This window comes from Monodelphis domestica, chromosome 2, assembly GCF_027887165.1.
Source record: "Monodelphis domestica isolate mMonDom1 chromosome 2, mMonDom1.pri, whole genome shotgun sequence".
In the NCBI taxonomy this organism is placed as follows: Eukaryota; Metazoa; Chordata; class Mammalia; order Didelphimorphia; family Didelphidae; genus Monodelphis; species Monodelphis domestica.
Window position 1 is genome coordinate 25,341,955 of NC_077228.1, and position 20,132 is coordinate 25,362,086.

General features: G+C 46.8%; 1 protein-coding gene across 3 annotated transcripts in view; it reads right to left on the bottom strand.

The window, feature by feature from the left end:
• Nucleotides 1-674: 674 nt before the first annotated feature.
• LOC100017446 (carnitine O-palmitoyltransferase 2, mitochondrial-like) overlaps nucleotides 675-20,132 on the bottom strand; it is a 41,993-nt gene continuing 22,535 nt past the window's right edge. For 2 of the 3 annotated variants that reach the window (XM_007480155.3, XM_007480158.3), the window contains exons 4-6: nucleotides 15,886-16,585; nucleotides 13,867-14,471; nucleotides 675-1,991 (exon numbers count right to left, since the gene is read on the bottom strand). In XM_007480155.3, the coding sequence (XP_007480217.3) occupies nucleotides 1,660-1,991; nucleotides 13,867-14,471; nucleotides 15,886-16,585 (1,637 nt within the window). In that variant the 3' untranslated portion in view covers nucleotides 675-1,659. Of the gene's footprint in view, nucleotides 1,992-7,928; nucleotides 8,051-13,866; nucleotides 14,472-15,885; nucleotides 16,586-20,132 lie in introns of those variants that run through there. The other variant, XM_007480156.3, reaches the window with a different exon arrangement.

A 20,132-nucleotide genomic window follows, 5' to 3' on the forward strand; every position in this document is an offset into this window, starting at 1 on the left:
TTTGAAGGGAGTCCTAAGCTCTGGGGCATCTGGGGTAAAGCTAAAACAAACAAAATAAAAGGCAAATAAAACCCCCATCCTGAACCTCCAGCCAGCAGGCACAGTGGCAGTGAGCGGAGCCCTGGCCTTCTTTTTATGAGCAAAAGAGATTCCTAAACTGTCTCCAGAGCCTCTGTTGGGAGTAGGCAGTGAGGGGATCCCTCACCCTCATTCCCCTAGACCTGCAGTGCATACATGTGAGGAGGGAGACAGGCTGGCAAGAGCTCATTGAATCTCCAGTTCACTCGTGGCTTTTGCTTTCATCTGTGCACAAGCTTGAGCTATCTGAGACCTGGACAGAGTGAGGCCTCCTCTGGGTTAGGTCAGAAGGAGGAGGCCATTTCCCAAAGACAAGCACAGCCTGGCATCCACGGGAAAGAGGTAATGCAGAAGGCACCAACTCGTTCCTTCTGCATCTCCTCTCTCACTCTGGCCTTTCTGTAACAGAGGAATGAGTGGAAGATAGACGAGCAGTGCTCAGCATGACAGAAAGGGGATGCTGGGAATCTGGGGTGTAAAACCAACTGGCCAACCAACCCACAATTAACTGAGCAAGAACTCAACCGAGCAAAAACACCAACCAGTCAAAAGACTTCTAGCGCTCTGCTTAAAAAAATCGATAAATGACCAATCCAGCTGGTATCAGAGATTTATTTAAAAAACAAAACAAAACAAAACAAAAGGATGGCACTCCTAGGATGAATCGGAGGCTCTCTTTCCATCCAGCTCGATCCTGGACACTCTCGACTGCACTACTGTTCAAAGGGACAGTTTCCATAATGATCCCCCTCAAATCAGTACTGGGAAAGTCTTGGTCATGAGAGTGAGATGGAATTCTCTCCATTAACTCTGCTCTGCAGGACATGAGCTGAGACGTTTTAGAAAGCCTTTGAGCAAGAAGTGAAAGAAAAAATGGTGAAGGGGAACTCAAGCGTTCCAGATAATTCAATTTTTATTGGAAGAAGATAGATTTGAAAAGAAATATAGTTTATGGAGATGAAAAGAAAGCTATAAAGATAGTTGAAGCAATAGATAATGGGATGGATGGAAAGATGAGCAGATATAGGTAGACAAATGAATATGGAGAGATCTCAATAGTTAGACAAATAATGGATGATAGATGTACGAGACACAGATGGAGAGATGGATAGACACAGATGATAAGTGGTAGATTTAAAGATAAAGATCTAGAAATAAATTAACAGGTAGGTGATAAACGAGTAGCTGATAGAAAAATGACAGATGATAAATTATATTAATAGTTCAATATGGATTATTGATAGAAAGGTGGTAAACAAGTGGACAGAAACAGATGACTGAGATAGACAGATGGAAAATAGAGAAGACGTGGTTGAGCAGGACAGGGAGGGCAACAACTACAGGTATATGAAACCTTTCTAAGATGATCACATAAACCATCCAACATATATTCCTGAAAGATCGTGAAGTCCTAGAATATATGGACAGTGGGTTTCAGACTTCCTGTTGGAGGCAAGATTTCGCCAACTCCCAGTTGAGGTTTTTGGCTATTTTGGGCTTGGGGAAAGGCTCCGATTCCTCTTTCATCCCATTTCATCCTTATCAACTCATGTGTTTCATTCTGTGGGAGGTTAGGAAGCACTATTTGGTAATGGGCTTCCCTTTTAAAGCAATCATAATCTTTTCCAAGCTGTTTTCTAGGCTCTGCATGAAGTCCCAGACACTGCGACTAGAAACAGAGGTGATATTGAAGATGATGCCGTTTTCTTGCACGGAATAAATGATCCCAAAGCCATCTGACACTATGGGCATACAAGCCCCAAAATTCAGTGCTGGGTTACTCAGAGGTCTTGAGAAGAGGAAGCAGTGATTGATCTGAGAATAGGCAGAGTCGAAGAAGATTTCGGGCAAATAACCCTTTTTGGTGTCTGCCAAGATCCGAAGAGCGAGCAAGTGTCTGTCAAATCCCTGACCTGTGAAAATTTACCAAAATAATGGCAGCATTTTAGCTCAGGAAAATCACTCTGGGCCCAGCCCCAACCTGCCCCTCTGGATACCTGTGTGACCTCAAACAAAGCATTTACACTCTCTGGGCCTTTGCTTCTCAAACTCTGAAATGAATGGGTTGTACTAGATGATCTCTGAGATCTTTTTCCCATTTAACTCCAGATACTAGCATCTACGACCTAATTCAGAATTATGGAATCTTAAAGGTGATCAGATCCTCAGGGCCCATCTAGTCTCGCCTGTTCTTAAATGAGAATCTCCTCAGGGACATGCCCCAAAGAGTGGTCATATAATCTTTGCTTAAAGACTTCTGGCTAGAGGGAGCCTGTGAGCTCTCAAACCCAATGTTTTTAGAGTAGCTTTCATTCATTTAATTTCATTTGGTTGGAAATTTTCTCTGATATCCATTAAACAAATGAGTGCAGGCAAGGCACCTGGTAAAGACGGGATCCCAACCAAGGTGTACAAGGCCTTAAATGGAAAGGCGCTCCAGGCATTCCACATAGTGCTGACCAGCATATGGGAAGAGGAAGACATGCCCCCAGAACTCAGAGATGCCTCCATCGTAGCCCTATACAAGAATAAAGGCTCACAAGCAGCCTGTGACAACTACAGAGGCATCTCACTACTCTCCACTGCCGGAAAGATCCTCGCCCGTGTTATACTCAACAGACTCCTGTCACCTGTTTCAGAGCAGAACCTGCCTGAATCACAATGTGGCTTCCGACCAGATCATAGCACCATCGACATGGTCTTCACGGTGAGGCAAATGCACGAAAAATGCCTTGAGCAGAACCTGAGTCTCTACATTGTCTTCATAGACCTGACAAAGGCATTCGACACAGTGAACAGGGACACATTGTGGGTGATTCTCAGCAAGCTCGGTTGCCCAGCAATATTCGTCAAACTGATCCAGCTCTTTCATGTCGATATGACAGGGGAAATCCTATCTGGTGGAGAGACTTCTGATCGCTTCAACATCTCCAATGGCATGAAACAAGGCTGTGTCCTCACTCTGGTACTATTCAACCTATACTTCACCCAAGTATTATGACATGCTGTGATGAATCTAGACCTGGGCGTCTACATCAAATACCAACTGGATGGCTCACTATTTGACCTTCGCCGCCTGACCGCAAAAACAAAGACAACAGAGAGACTCATCCTGGAAGCTCTCTTTGCAGATGACTGTGCTCTCATAGACCACCAAGAAAATCATCTCCAAACCATTGTGGACAGGTTCTCCACCGCCACAAAACTGTTTGGCCTGACTATCAGCCTCAGCAAAACAGAGGTGCTGTTCCAACCTGCACCAGGGAGGCCAACTAACCAGCCGAGCATTACAATCGACGGCTCGCAGTTTTCTAATGTCAACACTTTCAAGTATCTGGGCAGCACCATGGCCAACGACAGGTCCCTAGACCACAATACCAGGATCCAAAAGGCCAGCCAGGCACTCGGTTGGCTGCGCTGCAAAGTCCTCCAACGTAGAGGTGTAAGCATTGCGACGAAGCTCGAAGTGCACAACGCAGTGGTCCTCAGCTTGCTCCTGTACAGTTGCGAGACATGGACACTGTACCGGAAGCACATGAAACAGCTGGAGCAATTCCACCAATGCTCTCTCCGGTCAATCGTGAAGATCCGATGGCAGGACCGAATCACCAACCAGGAAGTCCTCGACAGAGCCAACTCCACCAGCATCGAAGTCCTGGTCCTTCAAACCCAGCTACGATGGTCTGGACACATCCTCCGCATGGACCCACAGCGAATACCAAGACAGGTATTCTATGGTGAACTGTCAGCTGGACTCAGGAAACAAGGCCGACCAAAGAGAAGATTCAAGGATCAGCTAAAGTCCAACTTGAAGTGGGCTGGCATGACACCAAAGCAACTAGAACTCGCTGCCTCTGACAGAAGCAGCTGGCGAGCCCACATTAAACATGCTGCCACCACCTTTGAAGATGAGCACTGTCGACGTCTTGCCATTGCGCGTGAACACCAACACCAGGCCACACCTGCACCTCCCGTAACAACTGGTGTCCCATGTCCCACGTGCCACAAACTCTGCGCCTCAGCCTTTGGACTCCAAAGCCACATGAGGGTACATCAATAGATGATAATGCACAAAGACAATTGTCATTCTCGGTCACCGAGAGACTACCACTAGCTATCCAGCCTAAATTTTCCACTTGGCAGTTTCCACCATTGTTCCTAGTTCTGGATTTTGAAGTGAGGATGAACAAGTCTGACCCCTTTTCCTGAGGTCAGTCTTTTAAATACTTAAGACAGAAATCATATCCCCTCTCCCTGAGTCTCCTCTTCTCTGGGCCACTCAGATTCAGTTCCTAGAGCAGGTTCTCCTGGGGCATAATCCAAGCCCACCCGAGGAAAGCCGCCCTCCTACTTGTCCATAGCTTCCGAAGATGAGGTGCCTCAACTAAACGATAAGTTCCGGAGACAGACCGCTAAGGTAGAGGCTGATGGAGCTGTTCTCATCTCTGCCTCAACATGGCCTAACTGTGCATCTGGGATTTTGGCCATGACATCTCATCCTGCCCTGCCGTCTGTGTGAAATGAGCACAAACATATAAGCTGGCACATGCCCGGGACAGTGAACGGTGAGCCAAAGCCCCTGAACCATGCGCGGTGCGATGCCTGAGGGTCAGGACACCTGACCAGACTGTCCCATCAAAAGCCCAATGGGGCAGGCAGAGAGTCCCATCTCAGACCAAGCCAGCTCCTTGACTGGCCTTCATTTCTGGGGCCCCTTGTAGCACTGTCAAATGGACCAGGGCAGGCTGGAAGTTAGAAAGATTCGGGAATAGCTTTTGCTCTCTTTTTCTCTCTCTTTTACAACGAAATAATCATACCTCTAGCGTGCCTCCAGGATTCATTTCTGTTAGAACATATAACCAGGTCTTTTCTGGGTCCAGGATAATTCAGCCACACCTTCCCTGTTTTGTGTTGGTGAATCTGAGTTTTCTGATGCATGCATGTGACTTTGCATTCTTTCCTCGGCAACATGAATGGATTCTACGTGGTTCCACATTCAAGCGTGAAAAGGCCTTTTTTGGATTCTACTGTCTCACAGGTCGTCCATCCTCCCTGACTGGGCCTCCTTCTGTGACTTGATCCACACCTCCCATGAAGACACTCATGACCAAAGGCCAGAATCCTTCCCTGGAGTGCCTTCTACAGTTGGCCTCAGGCCATGGCTGGCCATCGGTCTGGCACTAACTCATCGAATGTGCTGGAGCCCACTTCTCTCCATCTCACCCACAAAGAAGGATTCGTTTCCATCCCTCCTCTGTGCCAGGCCTGGGTACACACACGAAATGGCACATATTCACTCTGGTGAGAAGCTTGTGCCCTTCTTCTTTGGGGGTGGGAGGTGCGTGAAATACTCCTGGAGGGATCTTCCCCTAGGATGGGGCCCCCAAGTTCAGCCATCAAAGAAGTGAGAAGCAGTTGGATCCCAGAATGGGGGCACAGAGCCTAAGAAGAATTAGAATGTTGAGTTTGAGAAGCACCAAGAAGCCAAGTATGGCTGAACTACTAAGTCTGTGAAGGGGTGTAAGGTTTAGACACACAGACTGCAGCTAGCTTGAAGGCTTTATTTTATGTCAGAGGCCATCAGAAGCTCCTGCAGATTCCTGAGCCGGCTGGATAGAGTTATGCCTTTGAAGGATTGTTTTGGTCACTAGATAGAGGCTAAATGGAAGCAGAGAGACCAGGGCGGCTATTTTAGTGGTCCAGGCTAGGAGTGATAAAGACCTAAACTAGAGTAGCAGTTGTGTGAGTGGAGAGAAGAGGAGAAACATGAGGAAAAAGGAAGTAGAATTAAGGAGGTGCCAATGAACTGAATCTGGGTGATAGGGGAGAGAGAAGAATCAGGGATAACTCTATAACTGTGAACCTGGAGAGATGGCAGTGCCCACAGCAGAAATAGTGAAGTTTGTAGGAGGAGCTAGCTAGGTTAAGGGGAAGACAATGAGAGAATTTCTAAAAGCATTGCCTAAACACAAGTAAACTCTGTTGATGGTATTCCCTTGACCTATCAACTGTGGAAATATTGGAACTAAGATGTCATGAGATCCGTTACTACATGGATGCACCAGACACAGAGTAAGTCTGTTTGCAGGAAAGAGTGTAAAGGGTGAAGTTATGGTTGAGACTGAAAAAAATCTAAATTTAAGTGGTCACCAAGGGAAATCCCAAATAATAAAATACCCAAGTCAGATGCCAAATTTTATGGTGATTTAATTGATATAGTAGAGAAGATTTTAAGAAGGGAGAAGGAAAGTGTGAAGGAGGAAGGAATCAACCAGAACTCCAAAACGGGCTCAGCTGAGTTGCCTGAACCTCAACCAGGTCAAGGACAAAACTCACGGCCAAAACCCAAACAAATAACTGCCATTACTCCCAAGATGTCAGAACTCCTAGCATGCTGCCAGCCAGAGTAGCCTCTCCAGAGAAAATGAGAAAGAGGCAGAAACTGATGTGCCTTATATGGCACTTACATCACTTACATCACTTTTCTGCATCTCATCTGTACCAATGAGGACTTAGCTTGACTTAGCTTGACTTAGGCCAGACAGAGGTCTGTCCTTTTTTTTGCACATGTCTGTTGAAGGCCATCTCCTCGGATAATTAAATCTTGAGTTTGATGCAGACCTTTCAAAATTTTGTTAAACTGAGTAGGGTGGAGAATGTGGAGTTTCCAAGATCTGATTCTGTTATTCCAAGTTTCTCCATTGTTATTGATCAGGAAATAGCTAAATCAGATCTTCTAAAGAATGGTCTGATTAGGGTGGAGTAGTTTTAAAATTCACAAGAGTCAACTGGGAACTTGCCTCTCAGATGCCTTCATGGTGCTGAGTTGTCCATCACAAACTTTACCTGAAGCAGCCTAAGCTGGCTTAAACCAGCCTTATGGTTAACTGTTGCTACCAAAGCTCCTGAAACAAGGTGCCTCTGTGTTCCACCTGTCCCTGGAAGAGATTACTCATTCTTCATTCCCAACTCCTCTTCAAACCATGTTTTGTGGGGCTGAAAGCATAAACTGTCCCTACCCCTCTCGGGCCACAGAGTTTCCATTCTGGATGTCCCTTGACATGCAGGTCTAATTATTTTTCCTTTTAATAAATTATCTTTTCAATTCAACCAGGATTCCTCTATATTTGAGGGATGGGTTTTTTATGGTTGATACAATCTAGTAATGCTTAAAAAAAAAGAAGCGAAGTTAGTCTGGCATAGTCTGAGCTTTTTCTGATAACTGCCTCCTTTTCTGGAAGCTCATTAACTCTTCCCAAGCTCATTGGCCTCTAGTCTGCAGATTCCATTATTTCCCTTTAAAAAATCTTTCTCCTGTCTTCCTGTGATTCTCTTATTCTCTGTGATCTTTCAAAGATCAGTGACAGAAGTTGGGTAATCACATCTGCCTGAAAGGTAGTTTATTTGGGTCTAGTGATAAACTGCTTAAGAAAAGCTAGGTGAGATGTTATTTTATAATTTCCTTATTTATCTTGTGTCTCAGCTCTATGGAAGTTTTATAGGGTCCTTTCCAGTTCAAGGGTCATTGTTCTTGGATGAAGTTCTTCTTCTCTATGTCTTTGCTGATAGGCAGGGCATTCCCTAGTCTGAAAGAGTAAGAGGCGTAACACTCTTGGCCTGCTATAGTACTCCTTGGGGGAGCATCATAGTTCATCTGCCATCCACTAACTCCTACAACCTTTCCTCTCCCTCAGCTACATTACTGAATCTCCTTCGGCTACCTCGGATTAAACAAGTGCTCTCATCCCTACCATTCTCAGCTCTTCTCCTTTAACTGCCAATGCAGCCTTTCCCACTTTCCCCTGGGTTGCCCATTCTTTCCAGACCTCTTCCTTTCATATTCCTTCCATTTACTTGCTTTTACTGAGACTTGGCTTTCTCCAGGTGACTCTCCATCTTTGGTCATCTTCTCCCATCCACTTCTCTACTTGCCACGGTGGACCCTTCCCCCTATACCTCCAACACACTAGACCTAGAAAGGGATTCAAAACATTCCGTTCTCCTCATTACCACTTTTGGACTTTTCTTTTGATGTCATCCTCAGCAACCTCTTGTGCTTTGGAGTACATCAATTAAAATGCTTCGCCGTATTCAAATCATGATGGTTATTGATATCAATGCCTGGAAAATTCTCCCTTTTATCTTAAAGATGCCACCCCCTGGCTCATTCCCTTCCCTCTCTGGCTCCCACTATATTAGGGGGCTCCAAGATCCATCTTGATGCTCCCATATATTCCTAGTTCCTCAATTTCTTGAAACCCTATGATCAACTTTAGCCACTCACAGGGATGCTCATACACCATATCTCACTATTACCCACAAGCATTTCCTTATTTAGAATCTGACATTCCTTGATGAACTGGGGGATTTCTATATGAACTGGAAGAAGCTCAATGAACTGAAACAGAGTGAAATGAGCAGAACCAAGAGAACATGGTACACAGAAAGTGAACCACTGTGGGACTATCCAACGTAATGGACTTTACTACCAGTAGTAATACAATAATCCAGGACACCCCAGAAGGACTTAGGAGAAAGAATGCTATCCACATTGAGAGAAAGAACTGTGGGAGTAGAAACACAAAATAAAACCATATAACTTATCACTTATTATTTGTTTATATGGGTATGTAATTTGGGGGTTTGGGCTTTAAAAGAGTGCTCTATTGCAAAAATGAATATAACATTTGTACAACCTGTGGAATTGCTTGTCAAATCTGGGAGGGGGGAGGGAAGAGGGGAAGGAAAGAAAATGAATCAGGTAAATGTGGAAAAATATTTTAAAAAATTAAAATTAAAATTAAAAAAAAGAAACTGACATTCCTCTCTGACCATAACCTTCTATATCTAACTCTTCTTAAGCATCACCCTTCCTAAACCTATTCTTTGCCCCCATTGCAACCTTCAATCTCTCTACCCCTCAGTAATTTCTCAAACCACTCCCCTTGCTTTGACTTTACTTACCTTCCTTTCTAATCTTTACCATAACCAGTTGTACTTCCCATAGTCCTCTCCTCTCACATCCTTGACCGGTTTCCACTTAAGCCTTGCCCCACCATTATTCTCACAATCTGCTTCCTTTCACTCTCTCCTCTTCAGTCTGTATTCTGATTTCATTGCTCAACAGAAATGGATCTTTTCAAAGTGGCGAATTCTCTTACTTGTCAAAGCTTGTCTGCTCATTCTCGACCTCTCTGTAGCCTTGACCCTGCTGAGCTCCCTCTTCTTTCTGGGGTTTTGTGGCATAGCTCTCTTCTGGTTTGACACTAACCTGTCTGATTGCACCTTCTCAGTCTCTTCTGCTAGATGGTCCTTCTATGTTTTACCTCTTAGGGGTCCTCCAAGGCTTTGTTCTGGGCCCTCTTCTCTTCCGTCTCTCTATTTTCTCACCGGGGATCTCAAAAACTTCCACAGATCCGATAATCATCTCTGTGCAAATGATTCCCAGGACTATAGAGGGAATATCTACTGTAAAAATGCAACAAGACTTTGGGTACGCCCTGTATATCCAGCCCTAGCCTCTCTCCTGAGCTACGGTCCTAGTTCATCAATGTTTGTCCCATAGTTCAACATGTCCCTCTTCAAATTTCCCTATTATAGTGGAGGACATCACCATTCTTCCAGTCATCTAGGTTGCAATCATATGGTCATTCCCCACTTCTCCCTCACCTTAATGAGTAACTGACACACTGTGACCTTTGTATTTCTACATTTTTCCAATCTTTCCTCTTCACAGTCAGCTAAGTGGTATCATAGTTGTTAAAGCACCAGGCTTAGAGTCAGGAAGATCTGAGTTAAAATCCAGCCTCAGACACTTAGTAGCTGAGTGACCCTGGGCAAGTCACTTAGCCTCTGCCTCAATTTCCTTATTTATCAAATGTTGATAATAACACCTGTATCCTAGGAGGGGCAAATGAGAGGACAGTGCCTGCCACATTGTAAGGGTTATGTACATATGTGCTGTTGTTCTCTCCATTCACACAGCCACCACCCTAATTCACACCTCTTGACTAGACCATCATAATAACCTTGTAATTGGACCCCGCGCCTCTAGTATTTCCTCCCTTCAATTCATTTTCCACTCAGTGGCCAAAACGATTTTCCTAAATCATAATTCTGAAAACATCACACTCTTCCCCATCCCACTCCCACTCCCTACTCAAGTCAATAAAATTTCCCAGTGGTTTCCCATGGCCTCCATGATCTAATATACAGTCCTTTGGCATGCAAAGCCCTTCTCTGTTGGGCTCCTCCTATCTTCCCTGTCTTTTTTAAAAATCCTTTTAGAATCAATATTTTGTATTGGTTCCAAGGCAGAAGAGTGGCAAGGGATAGTCAATGGGGGTGAAGTGACTTGCCCAGGGTCACACAGCTAGGAAGGGTCTGAGACCAGATTTGAACCTAGGACTTTCTGGCTCTAGGCTTATCTCTCAATCCATTGAGCTACCCAGTTGCCTCCTCCATCTTCTTATCCTTTATTCTCCTCTATAAACTCAACAACCTAGGCAAACTCTCCTAATCCCACTTCATTCTAGTGCCTTCCTCTTCTTAATTATTTCCTACTTATACCTGTCTATACCTCATTTGTCCACATTTGTTTGCACGTTGTCTCCTCCATTAGACTATGAACTCCAGAGAGAGACTGACTTTTGCCTTTCTGTATCCCTAGTGTTTAGCACAGGGCCTGGTACTCTTTTCTCTAGAGCATCTCCTTGCAGGTCACTCTCACCTGTACCTATTTCTTGAATTGTTGCCTCCTCCCCACACCATGACAAGACTGTGCTGTTTTCACTTTTTCTTTGTGTCCCTGATCCTTACTAGTGCCTAGTCCTCCTAGCAGGTTTAAGAAATAGTTGCTGATTTCTCCATTGCTATTGATCTCTTAATTGCCAGATCTGATGGTCTTCTCTGATCTCATCCTTCCTAATATCTGCTGCCTCTGGCACTGGCCATCATTCTCTCTTCCTGGATCCTCTCTGGGTTTCTGTGTCACTGCTCTGTCCTGGTTCTTCTCCTACATGGCTAACTATTCTTTCTTGGTTCCTTTGCTGGCTCTTCTGCCATGCCACGTCCCCTCATTGTGGATTCCCTGAGGCTCTGCTTGGGACCCTTCATCTTCTCTCTGTGCAGCGGTCTCTTGAGGAGCTTATGAGTTCCCATGGGATTGTCTTCTCTATGGAAATGATGCCCATATCTACATATCTAACTCCAGTCTCTTCTCCTCTGCTGCCTATGGGATATTTCAAACTAGATTTCCTAGGGACACCTCAAGCTCAAAATGTCCAAAACAGAATCAATCCTCTCAATCCCCAAGCCAACTGATCTTATCTGTTATGATGAGGATTAGATGGCCACTGAAGCCCATTCCAGTTCTCCAATTCTGTGCCTCCAAACTTCCCTATTTCTGTCAAGGAACTGCCTCCTCCCTGTCTCCAAGGTTCATAACATTTTTGGCTTCCTTGATTGCCTCCGTCTCCCTCATCTCACAGATGCAATCAGCTGCTGATTCTTTTCATTGCTCCCTCCACAATAATTCTGATATCAGTCCCTTTCTCTCAATTATCATGCCCCTTCCTGAATTCAGACCCTCATCACCTATGACCTAGACTACTTTGATGGGCTTCTTATCAATCTACCTTCCACTACCTAGATCCCTAAGCCTCATTATATGTTATTTATTCATTACCAACCCATGATCTGGCCACACCAATCTTCTTTGTGACACTGCTCTCTCCTACTTCTTTTCCTACCTAGCTAATTGTTTTCTCTTGGTCTTCTTTACTGTATCATCAGCCATATCCCCTAGAGAACTCTCCATCCCTCAGTGCCTGCTGTCTGTCCCCCAGGCTGGGGATGTGCTCCTTCCTCACTTCCACTCTTCAGAATCCTGGCTCTCCTTCAGGACCCAGCTTAAGTACCATCTTTGCTATGAAGCCTTCTCTGCTCCCACCAACTGCCAACTCCCTCCAATGCCCAAGTACCTAGTAATGAGCCACCTTGCACTGGGTTGTTCTCTTTATCTTTATTCTACCCGTATTATCTCCACCATTAGAATAGCAGCTCCTTGAGGGCAGAGATTGTTTCCTTCTTTTTGTATCCCCAGGAGCCAGTCCAGTGCCTTCCACAATTAGGTATGGATTGAATAAATGCTTGTAGATTTAGTTATTGAAGTATTTAGGGTTAGGGACTTGGTCTGCATTTTTTAACTACTTGAATAAAAGAATGAATGGATGAAACATTATACATGCTGTGTGCTTATTGAGCCCATTCCTGCTCTCAAGGAGAGTGCATGCATGCTACTTCCCCCAGCAGAACTAAGTTCCCTGAAGCAAAGACCAAGAAATTGCACAGAATGTGTTTAGGATAGTACCTGGGACAGTGGAGGGGCTAAATCAATGCTGGCTGATTACCCAAGTTAGCTTTCTTTAAAAAAAAAAACCAAAAACTTCTTGTGGACATATTCAGAGAGGGAGGAGCCAAGATGGCAGCATAGTAGCAGAATCTTGGAGCCATTCCCTTCCAACTGATCATTACAAAGCATCTCAAAAAAAAAAAGAAATCAAAACTGAAGAAATAAAGGGGCTCTCCCACTGGACACAGTATGAAAGGTAGGCAGTGAGTGGGGATTTCCACACTCTAAGGGGGTGAAACTGCATGAGTCAAAGCACAAGCTGACCACCCTTCCCCACAACCACCTGTGTCAGAGTTAAAGTCAGGGCCAGGGAAATCTCCAAATTCTTGGGGGCTGGCTAAAAGCACCATAGACATACCCCTGAGGGCTGTGCCAAGCCTTGGCAGTGAGACTTCAGACTAAATAATACAGAACTTGGTCCTTGTAGTAGGGCAACAAGGATGTGGAAGGTAGCTTCAGGGCAAATTTTGAAGAGCTCTACATAAAAACCTTGTGAGAGTTAATATTTGGTGCTAAAAAGCCCCTTGACTGGAGGAGGAGGAGGAGAACAGAGCAACCTCTCAGGAAGCACACCCTAATGTTCATCAGTGCCCTCCAGGAGAACCAGAATTAGAGAAAGAGGGACCCTGATGGTCTGATTAAGATCAACATGGGGAAAGGAGGAGAAACCCTGTTTCTCAGTCTAAACTCTCTTCTCTTTGAATAGGAAAATCTCTTATGACACTCAGTACCCTAGACAACTCTGCTCCTGGAGGCTCTAGGGCAATGATGGCAAACCTTTTAGAAATTGTATGCCCAAATGGCTGCCCATGTGGTGCCCCCCCCAATTACCCCAGCCAGTGGAGGCAGGAAGCCCACTGGGCTGCTGGGTGGAGGGCCAAGGCATGTAAACATTGTCCTCAGGTGTGATGGAGTGAGGAGAAGGAAGCAATCCCCTCCGTGCTGACCTGGGCGCCACACGTTCACCAAAATGGCTCTAGAGCTTAGCCCAACTTGTACCTCCATGATTCTCCCTGTGTCTCTGGGTCAGTGCTCTGGTTGTGGGTAGAAGGACTAGTAAGAGATATGGGCACCTGGAAGAGAGAGTTGTGGATGAGAACTGGCCCTTCTAGGAGTGTGGTTTTTCAGGGCCTTCCCCTTCCTTCTTCTCTTTTCCTCTTCCATCTCTAAATCAAGGAAATCCTTGGAAAAGAGATGCCAAGGGCTGATCTGCATACAGGAAGCACACAGACTTCCAGAGAAGGGCACGGAGGAACAGAGTGTGGGTCCCTGCCTGGGGCAGATGCCTAGCACAGCACCCCTGTGTAAACCCCCCCCATCCCCCTGTACCTCCTAGCCCTCCAGGAGGATTCCTCACCCCTCCGCCTAACACTCACCACTTGCCGCCTCTTGGACCAGCTGTTTATGGTAGACAGAGCACTTAAAAAGCATGTTCTGCAGATCATTTGTACCATACTTCAAGGGTTGCTGGATGAAAGCCTTGGAGCACTGCATGGAATGAATGGAGGTGGGGTGGACAACCTCTGACCGGCCATGCTTGAAGGCAGCAGTGCTGCATGGCTCATGGGAGGACACCACGTGGCCATACAAAGAGAGGAACGCCATCTGGAAGGCGAGTTGGACCATGGCATCCGGGCTTATGCCCTGCTGCTTTATGAAGAGGCTGCCCCCCTTCTCAAAATGGACCAGCTGGCTGGAGAATGTCTGCATTGACAAGTCATAGCTGACTCTGGCACTCTGGATGCCTGCCCTCAGGGAGTCGTTCAGATTGAAGCTGAGCTTCCTCACGGCACTGGAGGCATCAGAGGCCACGGGGTCCTCCTGGGGCAGGATGGCAGGTGCCTGGATGCTGTCTTGGAGCACGTCTTTCATGAAGCGAAGAATGGTCAGCAAGTCAGCCCAGGAAGGCTCAAAGTTGATGGCAGCGGAGCCATCTTTGGTAAGGATTAGGCTGAAAGACTTGTCAAACCAGCGGTTATACCTGTGAGGAAATCGAGGGGATCAGGAGAGCAACTGGTTAATTGTGGGAACTGGATGGACCACAGTGACTCCAGCTTGTGACTCAGTTCTGGAGTTAGATCAGTTCCCTTTCTATTCAGTTAGGGGCAGAGTCCAAATTCTATCCTGTGAGAAAAGTTTATTCCATTGGGAGAAAACCATATTGCACTGTTTGTACCCAGTCCTGAGTGGCTGTGAAACTGGACCACCTATACCTGCTGGGTTTAGAGACCCTTAGGAAGGGGCCTGGGTCATGCTGACCAGAAATGCAGGCAGCTGCTAAGACTGATGGAAGGCGTTTTCTCCTAATTGTATATCTAAAGCAACCTAGGTGTCCTATCTGCAAACTGGCCCCATGCTGATCAAAGAGTTATTATTTCCCTGTCCCTTTGGGTATTTACAAAGACGTGGAGGGAGGGAGATGCCTCTTTTTCTGAATTCAGGGAACTGTACCTGCTCACTCTTTCCCTCGCAACTTAGAAAGCTGTAATTAGGAATCAGACTACCTAATGTGGCATCCTGGTTACTTGTTTCCTTTTAATGAATTGGTCTTATTTAATGAATTGTTTTCAATTCATAAAAGTCTGTCCCCCCCCCCCCACTCCCGTATTTGAGATTTGAGCTCTACCATAAGCTGAGGAAGGGGCCTGGTCCCGATTTATTGAGTAATTGGAATACGTTGCTTACTAAATTGATCTGCTGGGAAGTGCAAGCTTTCGTTTCCTCAGTCATTTCAACTTTTGCTCATTACAGTTTTTGGCAATCCGTTACGTTGAGTTAGAAATCCAACCCCCCAGCCAACAGCCTTTCTACTCTGGCATCCACTGAGGGACCTTGTCAAGGAGGCCCTCTCGAGGCCTGCCTCCTGCTCTCCATCCCTACTTCTTCTGAGCTGAGGAAAGGGTTGGGTTTAATTTGTTTTTTTCAGTAAGGCCTGGCAAGTGCCCCTGGAATGGCTGTGGTACCTGAACTGGAGAGTTTAAGGTTCAGAGTTTTCAGAAGTCCTGATTATCAATGAGTTCTCACAATAATAAGGTACCCGCAGGATCCCCTTTGGGTAGAATTTCGATAGTTGGTTTACAGACACTCGGGAGGAGTGGGATGCTTCTTTTTTCTGAATTTAGGGAATTCCACCTGTTCACTCTCCCCCTCCCAAACTGGAAAGTCCCCAATCTTTCTATCAGATGACCTAATGCTGTATGATTTCCTCATATTGAATTGGCCGTAATTATGCTTACTGTAGAAAAGCATCTCCCCCTGTACTTGGGGTCCCCTAAACTGAAGAAGGGGGCTGGTCCCACTTAGTTTGGCAATTGGTACCCATTGATTAGTAAATGGCCTACTCAGAAGATGGAACCTTAGTGCTGTCAGACATTTATCTCTGGCTCCTTACGTACCCGTTGCCAAGCAGCATGATCTGAGTCAGGTGGTTGGGGTCCTGTATGAACAGATCATCCAGACACAGGCAGAAGATGGCCGACTCCACCTTCTTCAAGGCTTCCTGGTTGCCACTGATCCAGAGGTCTTGCCTCAGCTTTGCCCAGGTGTCGCGCTTTTCAGTGGTCAGATAGGTCAAGGGGAATTCGGGGATGGGGCTCTTGTCAGAGAGAATATACTTGAGATTGGCATGGACTTCCGAGGCCCTGATCATTGTCCCGTCTTTGTGAAGGATGTCAAACACGTAGAAGTTCCCATTCTTTAGCACCAGAATGTGCTTTGCCCGCTCTTCCGTGTGAAGCATGTCCCGGGTAAACTTGGGCAGACGGGCGGTGTTGAAAAGCCTGAAGTTGGGCGACATGTCCATGGGGTAGACGTTAAACATGGCAGCGATCTGGCACACGATGGCCTTGGGAATCCAGCGGATGCACTCCTTGAAGAGCTTCGTATCTGTCTTGTTTGGGTAGAGGTGCAGCACCTCCGGCTCAAGCAAGCCATTTCTGAAGGCCCTCATGAAACGGATGATGGAAATGGTCATGTTGGTAGCTCGTGTGAGCTGGTCGTTAAACTCAGTCTTGGGGTCGTCTTTGAAGGCTAAGCCTACATTCATGTTAAATGCAGGTGGTTTGCGACGGGATAGATAAGAATTCAACCATATATCTAGAGAGAAAGGAATGGCAAGAGGTCAAAAGAGCAGGAGAACTGGACGTAAGCCTTGGCTTTGCCGTGTAACCTCAAGCAAGTCAGTGATCCGCTCAGAGCCTCGGTTTCTTCCTCTGTAAAATCAGGAATTTGAGTTCCCTAGCCACTTTGGTAGTGGAAAGCACTCTGGAGTGAGAGGATCTGAACTGACATCCTGCTCTATCAATGACCACCTGTATGAACTCAGACAGATCCATTCCCCTCTCTGGACCTCGGGTTTCTCATTGGTAAAATGAAGGGGAGAACACAGACCTGAAAGGACCCTTCTAGCCTTCAACGCACAATCCAATGGTCTCCAAGACCCCTCCCACCCATATCCCTTGACTGCTGATTCAAAGAGTCAGTGCAATGAACAAGTCCTCCTATCCTAAAGGCCACTGATGAAGCCATAGGACACTTTAGGTCCACTGAGGAAAGCGGCAACAAAAGGCATTTCTGCACTTATGCTCTGAGATCGTTAGCAAGGCTGCTTTCAAAGCAAGAATTACAGGACTTTGTTAGTGGCCATCTGGCTGGGCTCTAGATAAGGACTGCGATGTCCCTTGGGTGGGCTAAAGTTGCATGGCACAGCTCCCGAGGCAGTAAGCCTTGAACCATATCCACAGAGCTTAAGCACTACTCCTTTGAGGCAACAGACCTTCATGGACAAGGAGAATACATGTATGCAAAGACCAAAGAAACCTTTGTAGTCTGGTGTAAACAGCTTGTCATCCCCACGACCGAACTGCACAGCTGTGCCCCCCCCTTTCCTGTATTCCCCCTAATTCCTGATTGGTTCATTATGTTGTGATGCTTCTTTAGTTACTGAAGCAAAATTTCCTATAAATACTGGACTTGTGGTACAATAGCATGTCTCTCTCAGCCCCATTCATTTACTCAGTCATTGGGCCTCCTGCTCCACCTACTGTCTGTCTCTATCTCTCACTCTGTGTGACCCCCCCCCCCCATCTCTCCCTCTGTCTCTCCTCTCTCTCTCTCTCTCTCCCCCTTCCCTCTGTTTCTGTCTCTCTCCCTCTCTGTCTCTCCTTCTCTCCCTCTCTCTCTCCTTCTCTCTCTCTCCCCCTCCCTTTGTCTTTGTCTCTCTCCCTCTCTGTCTCTCCTTCTCTCTGTCTCTCCTCTCTGTCTCTCTGTCTCTGTCTCTCTGTCTCTCTCTCCCTCTTTCTCTCTGCCTCTGTCTCTCTCCCTCTCCGTCTCTTCTCTCTCATTCTCCCTCTCTGTCTCTTCTCTCTCTCTCCCTCTCCTCCTTTCTCTCTCTCTGTATCTGTCTCTCTCTTTCTCTCTCTCTCTCTCCCTCTCCTCCTTTCTCTCTCTCTGTCTCTCTCCCTCTCCTCCTTTCTCTCTCTGTCTCTCTTTCTCTCTCTCCCTCTCCCTCTCCTCCTTTCTCTCTCTGTCTCTCTTTCTCTCTCTCCCTCTCCCTCTCCTCCTTTCTCTCTCTGTCTCTCTTTCTCTCTCTCCCTCTCCCTCTCCTCCTTTCTCTCGCTCTATGTCTCTCTTTCTCTCCCTCCCTCCCTCTCTCTTTCTCCTCCCCCTCTCCCTTTCCTCCTTTCTCTCTCTCTGTCTCTCTCTTTCTCTCTCTCTCCCTCCCTCTCTCTCCCGACTTGGTTCTCAGGAAGTATGAAACTCTATCCTTTCACCAGCACTTCACAGCCAGCCCTAAAGGCTGGGAGAGCTAAAGAGAGGGAAAGGGGATAGAGAGACAGAGACAGAGGGAGGGAGATAGAGAGAGAGACAGAGAGAGGCAAAGGGGGAGAGACAGAGAGACAGAGAGGGAGAGAGACAGAGACAGAGAGACAGAGACAGAGACAGAGAGACAGAGAGGGAGAGAGACAGAGACAGAGACAGACAGAGACAGAGACAGAGGGAGGGGGAGGGAGGAAGGGAGAGAAACAGGAGGAAGAGAAATTGAGGCATAGGGGATGGTCTTCACAAGCTTTTCACCATCTGGCCTCCAGCTCATTTGCCTCTCTGTGCTCCCTTCACTCCCGCTGGTCTTTGCTTGCAATGTCCTCCTATCTCGGCACTCTCTGGCATTCGTCCCCTCCATCCCAGCTTCATGGCTGTTGCTTCAGGCCCTCCTTAGCTGTTCCTGAGCATTGCCCCAGACTCTAGTCTCTTCCTTTCTCTCATTCTCCTCCTCCAGAACCCCTGCGAGTCCCCGTTGGCCACAGGCCACACTCTTCACTGACTGCTTCTGGAAGGCGGTTCTTGCCCCACTTCTTGGTCTGCCCTGGGGGGGAGGGGTCTCAGACCCTTCCTTCATGTCCTCAATTCAGAAACTTTGATTTCAACAAACATTTGACCTTCAAATAGGTTCCAAAGAGTTAGTTGGAGAAGAACGAAAGAGGGTCCCTGATCTGAGGAAGCAGACAGCCTGAAAGGAGAAATATAATATTCTTCACACTTCCAAAGGCTGAGGAGGGGGAGGAGGAGAAGAAAATGAATAGCAGCTAACATTTATGTAGCACTTGAAGATTTGCAAAGCACCTTACAAATATTCTTATTTAATCCTTACAACAAGCCGGGGAGGTAGATATTGTTATTATTCCTATTTTACAAATGAGGAAACTGAGGTAGTCAGAGGTTAAGTGACTTTCCCAGGGCTACAAAGCCAGTAAGTGTCTGCAGCCAGATTTGAACTCAGGTCTTCCCAACTCCAGGTCCAGTACTCCATCCCCCGGATGCCTCACACTGATCTATCTCGGTGTGAGAATGATGTGCTAGTGAGGTCCTCAGTCCTTCCACCACTCCGTGGAGTCTTTCTGAATTTCGCCCCCACAACCCGGCTGACAAGCCTTTTGGCCTTACTCAGGTGGCTGGTTCTTGTCTGATTGGCCCAAAGGACAGTCCTTACAGGCTGCTGGTTGGGTTTGAGAGTTCCGGGCCATCTCCGTGCCACGCAGGTGGCTTCCTGTCCTGCTCTTCCCTGTATTTCAGAGCTCGGCACAGAGCTTTGCGTACTGGAAGTGCTCAATAAATGCCTTCTTGGTTTAGAGCCCAAGAGATCCTGCCATGACCCCGGCAGCCACTGCCATAGCCCGGGCGAGGGGGCTGGAGGGTCAGAGGAGGAGGGGCACCAGGCAGCAGTGGACAGGAGGTGAGGAGGGAGGCTGCTCCCAGTCACGGCTGCTCGTTTCCCAGTTTGGAGGGAGGGAGGGAGGGAGGGCCTTATTAGTGCTGAATAACCCCAAGGTGGCCAATTTAGGCCAGGCTCTTTTTGTAGGAACATGCCAGAGGAAATGGGCAGTCTTAGATGGAGGCATAACTCACGGCTAGGGGGCACCAAAGAGCCCTGGATCTGGAGTCAGAAAGACAGGAGTTCAAATCCAGCCTTCCTTGTCTGTGTGATCCTAGGCAAGTCACTTAACTTCTGTTTGCCTCTGTTTCTTCAACTGTAAAGTGGGTGATAACAGCACCTCTCTTACAGGGCTGTTGTGAGGGTCGAATGGATAACAGTTGTAAGGTTCATGCGTGGCCCATAGTAGGTGCTTCATAAATAAATGCTTAT